The 15315-nt window shown below is 41.1% G+C and overlaps 1 protein-coding gene across 2 annotated transcripts; it reads right to left on the reverse strand.

The window, feature by feature from the left end:
• Positions 1-9108: 9108 nt before the first annotated feature.
• On the reverse strand, positions 9109-13242 carry INT2 (inositol transporter 2). Of its 2 annotated transcripts, XM_088979376.1 has the most exons (6): positions 12870-13242; positions 12226-12296; positions 10918-11253; positions 10630-10737; positions 9906-10505; positions 9109-9765 (listed from the first exon to the last, which is right to left on the reverse strand). In XM_088979376.1, the coding sequence occupies exons 1-6, from the start codon at positions 13003-13005 to the stop codon at positions 9283-9285; spliced, it is 1734 nt and encodes a 577-aa protein (XP_088835502.1). In that variant the 5' UTR covers positions 13006-13242; the 3' UTR covers positions 9109-9282. The 2 variants fall into 2 exon arrangements, with proteins under 2 accessions (XP_088835502.1, XP_088835503.1); XM_088979377.1 differs by lacking the exon at positions 12226-12296 and having other exon boundaries at positions 12870-13133.
• Positions 13243-15315: the final 2073 nt, after the last annotated feature.

The following is a 15315-nucleotide window of genomic DNA, read 5'->3' on the forward strand; positions in this document are numbered from 1 at the left end:
ACAAATGAGGACTAACCTCAAAGTTGTGGATAACTCAGGGGCAAAACAGGTAATGTGCATACAAGCCTTGAAGGGGAAGAAAGGGGCAAGATTGGGAGACACAATTATAGCATCAGTGAAGGAAGCCCAAGCTCGTGGCAAAGTAAAGAAAGGAGATGTTGTATATGGTGTGGTTGTGCGTGCTGCCATGCAGTGAGGCCGTTGTGATGGGGAGTGAGATCAACTTTTTGATGATAATGCAGTGGTCCTTGTCAACAAGCAAGGAGAGCCAATCGGTACTAGAGTATTTGGGCCAGTTCCACATGAGCCAAGGAAGAAAAAGCATGGCAGAGAATATTGCTTGAGATGCATTTTTACTCACTCTGGGAGAGATTGGGGAGACTGGAAGTTTTGAGTTCTCATTTTGGGGTTTTAGATTCCTCGTGCTTAATGTATTTCCAGATATAAAAAAGGCCTTAGCCTACTCTTATGGTTTGCACTCCATAATCTCCATTGTATTCTTTTTTATTAATGATTGATATTAGATGAGTGTTATTGGAAGGGCAATCTTTTCATCTAATTTATGTTTTATATGCCAAATAGGTTGTATAGAAAAGGGCCTTAGACGGGCTGGCTTTCTGGCTCTCTAATATTTCATGACCACCCTAGATCTCCTACCCCCAAGAACTTTATCCATGCCTACCCACAAAACACTACTTCTGTGCGTTGGGAACAATCTCCCTGTGCATAATAACATGTAAGAGGATGAGATGTTCCCCATGTGTGGCTACAATGTTATGTGCTACTATCAGGCCATTTTTGAAACCTACAGAAGATCATTTACTGAACTTAATTGTCTCAATTTATTGAGATTTGCATGATCACATCTTTTGAATGCTCATATGAACTACACGTGTCTGCATTGGGAACAATCTCCCTATGCATAATAACATGTAAGAGGATGAGTTGTTCCCCATGTGTGGCTGCAATGTTATGTGCTACTATCGGGCCATTTTTGAAACCTACAGAAGATCATTTACTGAACTTAATTGTCTCAATTTATTGAGATTTGCATGATCACATCTTTTGAATCCTTCACAAGAATCCTTAAAACTAACACGTGTCTCATCAAATGTCCAGTTTTAGGGTCTTACACAAAATTATACCAAACAACATGAATCAAACATGCACTTTATTTATTTACACTAAATTTTAAAAGTACATCAAAACGGATTGAAGCTAAGGGCATACAAAACAGTCTAACAGCTCCCACTTGCACTTAGGTCCAATCTGGTACAAGCCGGAGTCCCATACTTTCCACGTGTTTCTCAAACACCTTCTGTGTCAGTGGCTTAGTCAATGGGTCTGCCACATTATCCGCTGATACTACCTTCTGAATTAGGACGTCCCCTCTACCAATGATCTCCCGTAGTACATGGTACTTCCTCTTGATGTGCTTTGACTTCGAGTGGGCCCGAGGCTCTTTAGCCTGGGTGATTGCTCAATTGTTGTCACACAACAACAGGATGGGTGATGTGCTGGACGGAATCACTCCCAATTCGTGTATGAATTTCTTCATCCACATGGCTTCTTTGGCAGCTTCACTTGCGGCAATGTACTCGGCCTCGGTTGTGGAATCTGCAGTGGACCCCTGTTTGCTGCTTTTCTAGCAAACAGCACACGATTCTATCGTGAAAACATACCCAGATGTAGATTTCCTATCATCTGGATCTGGCTAGAAATCAACATCGGTATACCCTAGAACTTGTAGTGAACTACCATCGAATACCAGACAAAACTCTTTTGTCATTCAAAGGTATTTAAGTATGTTCTTCACAACAGTCTAATGCTCCTACCCTAGGTTGCCTTGGAATCTGTTTACCACACTTACCGCCTGAGCAATGTCCGGGCGAGTGCACAGCATGGCATACATGATGCTCCCTACGGCTGAGGCATAGGGAACGTCATGCCCTCAATCTCCTCAGAAGTCTTGGGAGACATCTTCTTGGAGAGAGTGACTCCGTGCCTGAAAGGAACGTTTTCTTTCTTGAAGTTCTCCATGCTGTATCTTTTGATAATTTTGTCAATGTAAGCAGCCTGGGAAAATCCAATTATCCGCTTCAATCTATCTATATAGAGTCGAAGACCTAGTATATATGAAGCTTCTCCAAGATCTTTCATGGAGAACTGCTGTGATAGCCATACCTTGACCGAAGTCAACATTCCTACATCATTCGCAATGAGTAGGATATCGTCCACATACAACACCAAAAAGGTGATCTTATCCCCACTGATCTTCTTGTAAACACAGAGTTCATCCAGATTTTGCTCAAAGTCAAACGTTTTGACTGCAAAATCAAAACGGATCTTCCAACTCCTAGAAACCTGCTTAAGTCCATATATGGATCTATTAAGTTTATATACCATGTGCTCTTGACCAGCAGCAATGAAGCCTTGCGGCTACTGCATGCAGATATCTTCACTAAGATCTCCGTTCAGGAACACAGTTTTGACATCCATCTACCAAATCTCGTAGTCATGGTATGCTGCTACAGCTAGCAGGATCCTAATGGATTTAAGCATGGCCACGGGCGAAAAGGTTTCTTCATAATCGATGCCTTCTTTCTGAGTATACCCTTTAGTCACCAAACGAGCTTTGTAGGTCTCAATCTTGCCATTAGGGCCCTTCTTCCTCTTGTAGATCCATTTGCAACCAATTGCTTTTACCCTGGAGGGCGGATCTATCAGAGTCCAAACTCCATTAGTCTTCATCCAGTCCATTTCAGCTCTCATGGCCTCCACCCACTTCTGGGAATCTATGTCTAACATAGCTTCCGCATAAGTTACGGGATCCTCTTCACTAGTCAAGGCTTCCACCAGGTAACTATTCTGGTCATAACCATATCGGACTGGTGGCCTGGATACCCGAGTGGATCTTCTAGGTTGGTCACTACCTAGAACTTGTGGGACATCTCCCACTGCTCCTAAGCTCTCCTCATCAAGAACTATTTCCTTATGATGGGTGTCCAGGATGTATTCGGTTTCTAAGAATTGGGCGTTTCGACTGCAGAACACTTTCTGATCACTTGGGTAATAGAATAGATAACTCACCAAATCTTTTGGGTAGCCTATAAATAGGCAATGACTGGTTTTGGATTCCAACTTGTCTGCACTCGTTCTTTTAACGTGAGCAGGACAACCCCAAATCTTCAAGTGTCTTACACTTGGCTTCTTTCAGATCCATAATCCATATGGAGTCTTCGGAACCGATTTGGTTGGAACCCAATTCAGCACATAGATAGCAGGCTCTAATGCATATCCCCAAAAGGATGTGGGTAATTTTGAGTGTACGAGAAGTGACCGGACCATGTCTAACAAGGTCCTATTCCTCCTCTCTGAAACACCGTTGAGTTGAGGTGTAGCAGGAGGAGCTAATTGTGACACTATCCCATTGACCTTTAAGTAGTCCCTGAATTCGTCAGAGATACTTGCCACCTCGATCTGATTGAAGGGCCTTAATTTCTCTCCCTAATTGTTTCTCGACTTCTTGTCTGAACTCGTTGAACTTTTCAAAGGATTATGACTTGTGTCTCATTAGGTACACGTAACCATATCGTGAAAAATCATCTGTAAAGGTGATGAAATACACGTGTTGATTCTGTGTCCTAACACTCAGGGGACCACATACATCAGTATATATTAGGTCAAGTGTGCTTGCAGATCTTTTAAGCTTACTGTTAAATGGCCGTTTAGTCATCTTACCTTGGAGGCAATGCTCAAAAGTGGGAAGAATTTCTACGGTTAGAAAATCCAAAGGACCATCATTTACTAGCCTTGTGATTCGGTCAACACCGATATGGCCAAGTCGGTAATGCTAGAGGCACGTGGGATTTACTGTATCACGAGTCCTCTTCTTGGGATTTTTGACCGACGTAGTTTTGGTTAAGTTAGTTTCCAGAGAAGGATGTAGAACATAGAAACCGTTCTCCAGTTCCCCGCATGCGATGAATTTGTTATTCCATTTAACAATAATCATATTACTAAAATAAACAGTATATCCATCAGCATACAGTTTAGAAACAGAAATTAAAATTTTTCTCAAGTTTTGTACATAAAGACAGTCTTTAAGTACAAACACTCATTCTCTAAAAACTAATTCTACGGTTCCTATTGCCGCAACTGCAACACTTGCAGTCGTTCCCAATAATAGTGTCACTTCATCTTCACTCAATCTTCTACTAACTTTGAACCCCTGCAATGAGTTACACGCATGAGTTGAAGCCCCGGAGTCATCACACCAGGACACAGAAGTAACTAACATGTTAGTTTCTATGACACAAGTTTCGACGTTACCTTTCTTAGATTCCAGGTAGGTAGGATTGTTCCTCTTCTAGTGGCCAGTCTGCTTGCAGAAGTGACAGACATTAGATACCTTGTTCTTCTTCTGCTTCTTGGGCTTGGCAGCTTTCTTCTGGGGCTTCTTTGCCTTTCTCTTTTTCTTGCCCGATCTATTATCTTCTGCAAGCATAACCACAGGCTCATCCTTCTTAAGTAGATCCTCGGCCCTTTGCAACATGTTGGTGAGTTCCTGGACACTGACATTCAACTTGTTCATGTTATAGTTCATAGTGAATACATTGAAGGAAGAGGGCAAAGAATTTAGTATGGCATCCACTTGCATGCCAAGATCTAGCCCAGATCCAAGGGGTTCGAGTTCGTTAATGTAGCCCATCATCTAAAGAAAATGGTCATGAACTTTCTTCCCTTTGGACATCTACGCGGTCATGAACAGTTTCAGGACCTCTTGTCGAGTAGAACGGTTCTACTCTTCATACATTGTCTTTAGACTGTCCAATATATTCATTGGTTAGTTCAATCTGATCGAACTACCTCTGTATTGAGTTGTCCAGTGAGGCAATGACAAAGCAGCGGGCTAGGGAGTTCTTATCCTCCCAATCTTGGTAGTCCCTCCTACGGGCCTCAGAAGCCCTATCACCTGGATGCTCCGGGGCAGGATTTTTCACCACCTTATCTAACTTTTCAGAAGTTAGGACCAGCATAAGATTTATGTACTAGTCGGCATAGTTTGGGCCCTTAGGCTTGTTATCATCTATAAGCTTTGTGAACTAACCGTTTTCCATTTTCTGATAAAACAGCAAAGACGTTAGTCCACAACCTTAGTTTGATTCATGTTACCTACATAGATATGGTTTTTAATCTATGTTACATTCTCATTTGTTCATCTCTGAGATTTCCCTCCTTTCTCAGTGACGGAGACGGCAAAATGTCTCTGGAAATGTGAGAAATCACATAGGGTGTGTGGAGCCAACTGTTTCAGCTGCATAACCCCGCCACTTTTCTGTGACGGATCATATCCACTCATCAAATGAGTTTCCCTTTGGCCTTTGTTAGATAAGGTTCAAAGCCATTTTCAGGTAAACCTTTCTGTCTAGTGAGTGCTCACCCATCATATTCAGGTTACGCCAAGGTACTGTGAGAGAGTTCCCATTTTCTGGTAAAGCCCCTCTCACATCGGTCTATGACACCCCTATCATCTTATTAAACACTCTGATAGACCCAATAGCAAATGAATAGCCCAATTTTATGGTGCGTTTCTTCATTACTGAAGGACCCATCATTGTGCTAATGACGGAAGGCCTTTAGAGAATCCATCATATGGATCTCCCTATCACATGCACTCATATTTGTTGGAGGGAACAAAATTACGCCCTAGTTCTAATTTTAGGTCAAACTAGAGTGGCTCCCACTGATTTTCATAAAGTTAGAATTCTGGTGGGCCTTGATCGGCTATGGTTTCTGCACGCATCCCTTTTCAGGGTTGTGGGGGCCCACCAAGTAAGGAGGGGTCATCCAATGACCTTTAAGAGACACCATGGCAATGATGTGCATCTAGCCATGGTGTTTGCAAGAGCCACTAATGAATTATCATGGGCCAAGTGCTTATGGCACATGGTTGCAGCACATCCAACATCCAAACATCACATGTAAAGGAGGAATTGATCCAATCAATTAACTGCTGTAAAGCCCAATAAACAACCCATTTAAAAATATAACATTAACAATTAATGTCTACTAATGTATGGGCTGAATCCCAGATAGCAATTCGGCCCATATAGCTTTTCTCACAAGGGTGGGCTTTTGTAGTTTTAACTTTTTAAAACTGGGCTTTACAGGTGGGCCGAATTAATCCCTGTAATTGAACATCGGATTTGGAACTACAAGAGTGAGAAAAATGGAGTGAAAACAGTCCCCTTCGAACCCTAGATTTAGTCCAAACAATTTTGGTCAAATCTAGTCCGAATATGTCTGGAACTGATTTTCAATTCAAGAATTAATCCATGAAAGATCTGAAATTAATAATTTTGATTTTAAGCAATCACAAATCAACTATGGACTGTTTGCACCACCTACAAAACAAAGGTTAATCACTAGGGTTGCAGTTTCACAAACTGCAAATCATAGAAAGCGATTTCTCCATCTGCAAATCTCCAACGCCGCCTTCTTCTTCCTTCTTCAATCAAGAAAAAAAAACAGAAATCCTATTTCTATTAATTAATTACATTCTTGATCAAATCCTATACATTCAGTCTAGAAAATAAAAAATATTATTTACAGACCGAATTGAATAAAATAAAAAAAGGAAAAAGGGTGCGTAGACCATCTGCGCCAAATCTGCACTGCAATCTCCAGGTTCGAACAATCCATTAAATCAAAATAAATAAAGAACAGTTCTAAATAAATTTTGGATTTAACAAAAATTAATTTCAAATCAATCGCCCTTAACAAGAAACAATTTCTTGAAATAAAGAAAACAATAGGCGCAAATCTTGGCATAACATCTTCTGTCAATCTGTGCAGGTTCAGATCTGATTTTCTTTTAGTTCAAGATTCGAACCTGTGGCTCTGATACCACTGAAAGAATGGTAGAATCCATCTAATGGACACCAGAAAGGTTATAGAATGGGTGGGCGAATTTCAAAAAATTTTCCTACCTTCTTCCAACTGGGAATCATATTCCCTAAATTAGAATATAATATTCAAGGATTCTACTTGAACCATAAGTGAACCGGATCTGAACCAAAAGAAAATGGAGGAATTATACCTAATCCAGAAAAGCAGTATCTCCCAAAGTTGGTGTTCACGCCCAAAGAGGGCACCAAGATCCGCTCCTGCTGAAGATGACATAGCTGTATGTGGAACGGAACCAACAGAGTGCATCCTACACACTAGATCCTTCGCAAGAATCCTCTGTTTTAGGGACACCAAGATCCACTCCTGCTGAAGATGACACAGTTGTATGTGGAACGGAACCAGCAAAGTGCATCCTACACACTGAATCCTTCGTAAGAATCCACTGGAAACTCAGAGCACCAAATCTTTTCAGTCTTTTCTGCAAAACCGATGTCAAGAACCAATTTCTCGATTTCTTTCTTCTTCAAAGATCAAATCTTGTAAGAATCAATGGCGGCGGCTGGAGGAGAACTCCTGAAGTGAAGATGGTTGAAATTGCTTCTCTTCTCTTTGGAGTGTGTCTGAGACCTAATATTCGCAGGATAATTTTTTGCACAAAACCCTAGGTTCGAAATTTGATTATGATCTCTTAGGGTTTCTCCTCTTTTCTTCTTGATTAAGAAACCTCCTAATTAGGAGTTATCCCAATCCAAATCAGTATTTGAATAGGGGATGATCTTAATCCTATCTACAGATTAAGTTAGCTTACTCCTGATCTTATTAGGAGGTTATCAGATTCAAATCTAATTTGAATTTGGTCTCCCAGAGTGGATAGGGTTAAAAGCCCAATCCTTTTGCTAACTTTAATCTCAAATCCGCCCCATAGATGGGTAATCATATCAGCCCAGCTTGAAATGGGCTTTTGGCCCATTAAGTGTTCAGTGCTGAACTAGTTTCCAATCTGCTGCCCAGTTGAGCTTCTTTGTATGGCGTGGGACCTAAGCATTGATCTACACACCAGCCACATGAATTCGGCCCAACCTTTATTATAAGGCCTAGTCGAATTCACTAAAAACCTCAGTGAACCCTTGAGCCAAGCCATTTTATAAAGACCCAGGGACTGTGGGCAGGTGCAAGATTAGCCCATCAGGTACTATCCTAAAGGGTCTTACACTTAACCTCTCAGCCCTTAATGATCAAGCACTGCCTGACAAGAGAGGACCTCTCCCTCGACTACAAGAAACAGGCCGCACTCTCCACTCACATGGATCTTGGGAATTAAAACCATTTGCAAACACTTTGAGACCACACACACACACACACACACACACACACACACACACACACACACACACACACATATATATATATATATATATATAAATTTTGCAAAACAAAATTCCAACGATTGAAATCAACTGCCCGCAGTTTGATTTCCATCAGAGAGAGTGCATTCCCAATCATTACCTTTGTCCGGCAAAGGGGCAGATCCTGTCACTATGATCACCACTCAGATGAATTCTCAAACTGCCCCAACATGCCCAGGTTTTGATCCCCGCTAAGGATCTCACTGATTGGCATATCAAAAAGCCTGATCCGACACCCAGTGAAGCATCATAATCGAGTCTTGGGGTCAGGTGTAACTTTCCAGTTTTGCCCATCTGTCTCCAAAGTCCAGGGCAACATTGGAAATCTGGTCCGGTTCAAGGATTCGAGTAATCCCATACTGCATGTGCCTTGGGTCTTACCTTGGTGACCGAGATAGGCCATCCCAACACTTGGCGGCAGACCAGTATCAGCCTTGACAGGATAAATATCCATAGACTTATCCAATGGCTGTGAATATTTAAAACTAACACGTGTCTCATCAAGTGTCTAGTTTTAGGGTCTTACACATAATTATACCAAACAACATGAATCAAACATGCACTTTATTTATTTACACTAAATGTCAAAAGTACATCAAAACGGATTGAAGCTAAGGGCATACAAAACTGTCTAACATTTTGAAGCCTACAGAATATCATTTACTGAACTTAATTGTCTCAATTTATTGAGATTTGCATGATCACATCTTTTGAATGCTCATATGGACTACATTTCTTTATACTTTTACTAATCCTATTTAGTTGTGAGTTGTTTTCCAATGGAAAAATCTTTGGGGACAAGAATGTCAATGGAGTTTCTTGGTATAGAAAAAGCACTCATAATGTATTACATTACTGATCTCCAATTCTAAATTAGTATGAATCTTGGAGACCCCAATGTTAATTTTCAGGGTATGGGCTCTCCCATACAACCAATAGTAAATAATTACACTACCCTCTTTGTTCACACTTGTGAATTCTTCTGTAAATGGTCTGAGCCCTTCTTCCAAAACCTGACCTGCAGCGCTCTCTGTTCCAGCATTTTTTCCACCTCCTCGATTGGAAGCCCCTTAGTCTCTGGCACACAAACCAGAACAAAGAACAGGGCAACAACTGAGATCACCCCAAATATCAAAAAGGTCCAGGATGTCCCAATTGCCTCTGTTAATGAGAGGAAGGACTGAGCAACTATGAGGTTGGATACCCAGTTTGCAGTGGCAGCTATTCCTCCACAGACCCCTCTGAACCTCAGAGGATAGATCTCAGAGTTGACAATCCAAGGAGCAGTCCCCATCCCAGGAGAGAAGAATATGATATAAAGTGCCAATCCAATCAAAGCAAGCCACCCATATCTGCTAGGGCATCCCCTTGTGTACCACAGCCTATGCTCTCCGTGACAGATGTCCTTGACTGTCGAATTTGAGATCAAGCATGCACCAGGAAATAACTGCGACAAAAATTAATGGGTAACTGTTAATAAAGCAACAGAGATATCCCCCCCCCCACCCCCCTTTTCAAGGTTGATTCATGCATGGTCTGCTAAAAACTAAAAAGCCTAATATAAATGGTCGTAGAGTAACAGTGTACCTTGTCAGTGGCAGATGCACAGAACCCACAATCTGGAGATGAAGCCTTTAAGCACTTCATACAATCCCAAGCAGAATATCCTGCTGCCTGGTAATCTGGGCAGGTATAGGCAGGGAACTTGGCTGTCTCCAGCCTGCTGACTTGTGGTGAATGTGATGTTGTTTCATGGAAGACAGCTGATAGAACTCCAAGTGATACAATGACACCAGTCAAACTGATGACCAGAAGTTTTTTCCTTCCTGTTCTGTCTATGAAGTAAATGCTCACTATGGAGCCAAAGGCATTGAGACCTGCTGTAACAAGTGAGAGAAGGAGAGCCGTTTGGTTGGATGCAAAACCAGCCAACTGAACAATGGTTGGGCTGTAATACATAACTGTGTTTATGCCGACAAATTGTTGGAATACCTGAAGCCCAACACCTGCAATGAGTCCTCTTCTCACAGTCTTGGTTTTCCACAGCTTGATGAAGTTGATCTTCTCAGAAGATCCCTCTTCTTTTATCTCTGATTCTATTGATTCTTTAAGATCTTGGATCTCTGTTTCAACCTCCTCTGCTGGATATATTTTTCTAAGTATGGTCTTGGCTTCTTCTTCCCTTCCCTGCGTGATTTAGAGAAAAAGAAAAGAAGTAAATTGGTTAACAAATAAATTCATGTTGGATTGATAAATACTCTATGGGTGTACGTGCTTGTATGCATGAATCATGGGATAATAAGGAGAGAACCTTTCTATATAACCAACGTGGTGATTCTGGAAGAGCTAACATCAATCCGAACTGCAGCAGAGCTGGAATTCCAGCAACTCCAAGCATCCATCTCCATGTCCCAGGTGCCTGAAACCAAACCCAACTTCAAGTTATCATCTTGTATCAGTAAGATACTGAATCAGATTAAATGCAGTTTGGTATTTGATAGAATTTCTGCTCTTAATTTTTCTCAATGGCTTAGAAAAGCAAACTCGCTACAAGACTATCAAGTAGTTTGTCTGGTTACTAGTAGAAGTTGTTGCTTACCTTGGTAAATGCTAAGTTGATAAGGTAAGACAGAAATTGGCCTCCGGTTATAAGGAAGCCATTAGTACTGACTAGTGCACCTCGGATCTTAGCTGGAGACGCTTCTGAGATGTAAAGTGGAGATGTCATGGATGCCATTCCGACCCCTAGACCAACAAAGATCCGACCAACAATGAGAAGAGCTGGGTTGGGAGCAGAAGCCATGACTACTGCCCCAATGAAGAATAGGAAATCAGCCACCAGAATCGACGTTCTCCGTCCAAACCGGTCATTCATCCATCCGCCTATGGCTGCACCTATGATTGCTCCTGCAACAGCCATGCTCACAATGCTCTCCTATACGCATGAAATATATCAAAATGCTTAGTTAGGAGAAATGCGCTGGAGATGTCTTCATCAAAAGAAGGGGATCGTGTAGATGTAGTTCATCAAGGTCATTCTGGTTTTTCTGAAGATGGGTAAGGGAGGCAATGAAACATGAAACGGGAATCATGAGTAGGACTGCCGATGAGCCAGAGATGGGCCCAGATGGGCCCATTACTGAAGTTGCACTTACGTTTCTTAAGAGCAGTAACTGACCCTAAGCTTAACAGGCCCATGAGCTAAGCCCAAGTTTCAACCAAAGCTCCTTTATCCAAATAGTTCGGGTATTTATTTATTTATTTTTAATTCATCCCTTCATTTGTAGTGTGCCATGTGGGTTTTACATGATTGCAATTTTGGAATTGAATAGGTCTAAATATAAAATAGAGTCAACAAGCTGACCTAAGCTGAGTCTGCGATTTCCACAAACCTGAAATGGGCCTGAGGCTGGTTAATAGCTTTGCAGGCAAGAGCTGATCTAGGCATCTTGGGCTGGGCTAGTTTATAGTCACATTTTTGGGTTATATGATTTTGACCGTGGGCTTTTACATGATTACAACAATTGGGGCTTAACCAAAAGATAGGATTGTAAACCTCCATATGCATGCCACGTGTCTGATTGAATTATTTTACTTAGCTTACGAGTTTTTTTTTTTTTTTTCTTTTTTTGGTGAAGAAGAGAAGAGTTATGACAAGCAGCAAGTTGTGGAACACTCAAGACACTTAGGATATTAAGATATTATGGTTATCACTCGTGATGAATGCAAACAACTCTAAAGCTTTAAAATAGTTAAAACTTCAACAGAGCTTCATCCCTTTCAAGTTTCAAATGAATAATTCCCAGGCTCCCAGCCACCAAAGGGGAAAAAAAAAGAAGAAAATTATCAAGAAGAGCGAAAGAAAATACAGCTTTCTTTTCCACAGGGAAGAACTTCAAGTCCTCACCTGCAAAACAGTCTTCTTGTCAACAGACTTAAAGTCATCTCTAATATAAAGAAGTGCCCCTGAAATCACACCTGAAGTTCACAAAAATCAACAGAAAAGCATGAGTCCAGATCCCACAATTGGTAATTATCTAGGGGATAATTAACACACTAACATAGAAAAGTTGAGTGTATTTGGACAGCTTGAAGATTCCGAAAGTAGAATTGAATAATCAAAAGTTCACCGTAATTCAAGTACCAAAAAGTTCAATAACTAATTGATGTTCAGAATTGAGCACAAAAAGCAGAAAAAAAGAAGAAACTCTGCAATAGGGAAAAATGAGGGGGAGAAAGAAGAGAAAAAGAACCCAGATGACTTTATTCCTAATAAATGATAAAAGATCACTGTGCTGGTGAGATTTCACGGGAGGAAGAAAAAAGAGAGAAAAAACTGAGAGAATGATATAGAAAAGATGGATATTCTCTAACACTGAATGTTCCTAGTGTATGAGCAGTATGCTAAGAAGACTCTCTATTTCATTTTAGATTATGATGGGTCATTCACAAGTTTCAAGAAAAAAAAAAAAATCAACGGAGAAAGAGATAGAAGTAGAAAACCCAGATGGGTGAAGCCACAGAGCTGAGAGTGGAAGAAGAGAAGAATACCAGTATCATAGCCGAAGAGAAGACCACCGATTCCGGCTGAGAAAGCGAGACGGAGTACATATGGGTTCCTCCAGGCCAGAGAGATACAATCCCTGAAAGCCGAGGCATCTGCTCCTGGATGTATTCCCCCTTCCATTGCTTCCTTGATAGAGTGGAATAAACTTGTTCAAGCAGAGACAGTTTAAGCCTTCAACCAACTATGTAGAAAGATCAGATCTACATGTTTCAAATGAGAGAGAGAGAGAGGGGAGAGGGAGGGAGAGGCACTGTAAAAGAACGCGTGTGAAAGAGTGTTATTTATCAGGGCGGGATCCCAAGAGATTTGGCAGAAGTCATTGCAGAAGTCAGTTAGTCAACCATCCCATCTAGTTCAGCTTCGTTACTTTGAGTAAATCATTAAAATTGTGATAGCCTGATCCGGTTGGTACGACTGGGTTGAGCTGAGGTAGTCTGGTTCATCCGGTCTGATCCGGGTATTGGGTACTTTACCCCTATTACTATTACAGATTCACAATTCACAGAGGTTAATCAATTGGACCCATTTGATTGTGTAGTTGAATGAAACCTGGCCCAGACATAGCCTATAACAAAAGTTTTACTGGAATCCTTTTACATTCCAAACAAACAGTTGTGGAAAATGATGCTAAGATAAAGTTGATTTTTGGGCAGAGAGTAGTTAATTGGGGTTGGGTATGATTCCGTTTTTGACTGGTTGGTTCGTGACTCTGTATACATGGCCATTTTGGTGAGTAATGGAGAGCCACCGACCATCTATGGCTTTTGGATTATTTGTTCTCAAACTGTGCCTTCTTCTTTTTTGGAATGAAAACTGTGCCTTCTTGGAACTCAGAAAATTATCCTTTGCAGCTGCTGTAAATGGTATCCATTTGTCTAAACAAAATTCTCGATAGGTATCTATACTTTAGGTTGAGTGCCAATATAGTATTCGTAAGATTTAAAAATCCTGATAATTTATTATTTGAACTTTTAATTTGGGACAATTTGATACCCGGATTTTTAATTTGCGACAATTTGATATCCAACGTTAAAAATTTCAAAAATATCAAAAATACCCTTTACAAAAAAACCCGTCTTATTCATTTTCCCTAATCCCTTGTAGTCTTCATTGTGAGTTGAACGAACGATGTCTTCAGTCTGGGTTGAATGAATGAAAGAGGAGAAGAGAGCCGACCTTCCTCTTCATTCCTAGCATTTCCATTTCACCCTTTTCTTCAAAATCGGATGGAGAAATGATAGAGAGGCCGACGAAAAAAGGTTGGAGAAACAATAGAGATGTCAGGTTCACTATGAAGGTCTCCAGGGAAAAATCACTTTCATTCCTAGCACTTCCATTCCACCCTTCTGATTTTCCGGTTGGTGATGTCAGGTAAGTTGTGAAGGTCTCCAGGGCAAAATCTCTGGTCGTGTTCGACCAATCACCGTCCCAGTAGAAGTAGGGGCAGGACTGGTTATCGGCCTTGCAAGGTTGTGGGGGATTAGGGGAGGAGACCAGCTGACAGGGAGGATCATGAAAAGTGACATTTCAAAAGGACGACAATTCCTATGGATTGTATGGGGGGCCATTTTGCTCGAAGTAGTCATGGCAGGGAAGACATTGTATCCAATCGAGATCGCTACCAGTATCAAGAATCAGAGAAAAATGCTTAGGAGGAGTACCCACAAAAACGTCCATGAAGTACTTGCCTAACATGAGGCTGACACCGGATTCTAGAGTTGCCACAAGTCTTCCGAATGACCCACTTGTGTCAGATTCTGGTGCCACTGTCGGTGCAACCACTGAAGGGATGGGAAATCCATCATATGGATGGCCGAACCCTGCAGAAAGGTTCGGCAAAATTTCAAAAATTTCTCTCTCCCATCTAGCTATCACATTCCCTATTTTAGAAAACTGCATTTTCAATGATCAATCTTGAAACAAACCGGACCAAATCTGAAACCAAAAGGGAGGAGAGAGATATACCTGATATGGAGTAACAGTAACTCCCAATAAAGGTGTTCATGCCTAAGGGGAAAAACCAAAATCTGTTCCCACTGAAGATGACACGATGTGAGGTAAAGTAAAATCAACAAGACGACTCTTTAACAAGAACCGAATTCTTCAGCAAGAATGTAGTAAAGGGTTGGTGAGCACAACTTCAGATTGCCTCTTCTAGAAAGAAGCAATATCAAGAACAATTGTTGATCACTCCCATAGGTGGAGATCGAACTGGGCAGGGGCAGCAAGAATAGGAAAAAAAGAGCAGAAGACAGGAGCAGTCAAACTGTGAGTTGTCTTTTCTCTTAATCCTGCAGAGTGTGAGTTTATTTGGAGGTCCGCCCTGCTCTCCTATTTATATTCTTAAAGAGATGTTCTCCTAATCCTATTAGGAATTTCCTAATCCAAATCTTCTATTTGGATCTAAACTCTCTTTAAGAGATAATGATA

Source organism: Nelumbo lutea, chromosome 3, assembly GCF_056320005.1.
Source record: "Nelumbo lutea isolate HS-2025 chromosome 3, American lotus-T2T, whole genome shotgun sequence".
Taxonomy (NCBI): Eukaryota; Viridiplantae; Streptophyta; class Magnoliopsida; order Proteales; family Nelumbonaceae; genus Nelumbo; species Nelumbo lutea.

Bases quoted from the DNA above. Each gene is read 5' to 3' on its own strand.
- INT2 (XM_088979376.1), bottom strand. From the start codon at position 13,005: ATGGAAGGGGGAATACATCCAGGAGCAGATGCCTCGGCTTTCAGGGAT. The intron at 12,297-12,869 runs GTATTCTTCTCT...TGTGAACTTCAG, and splicing joins TCTCTTCGGCTATGATACTG to GTGTGATTTCAGGGGCACTT. The intron at 10,506-10,629 runs GTTCTCTCCTTA...TAAATCACGCAG, and splicing joins CACGTTGGTTATATAGAAAG to GGAAGGGAAGAAGAAGCCAA.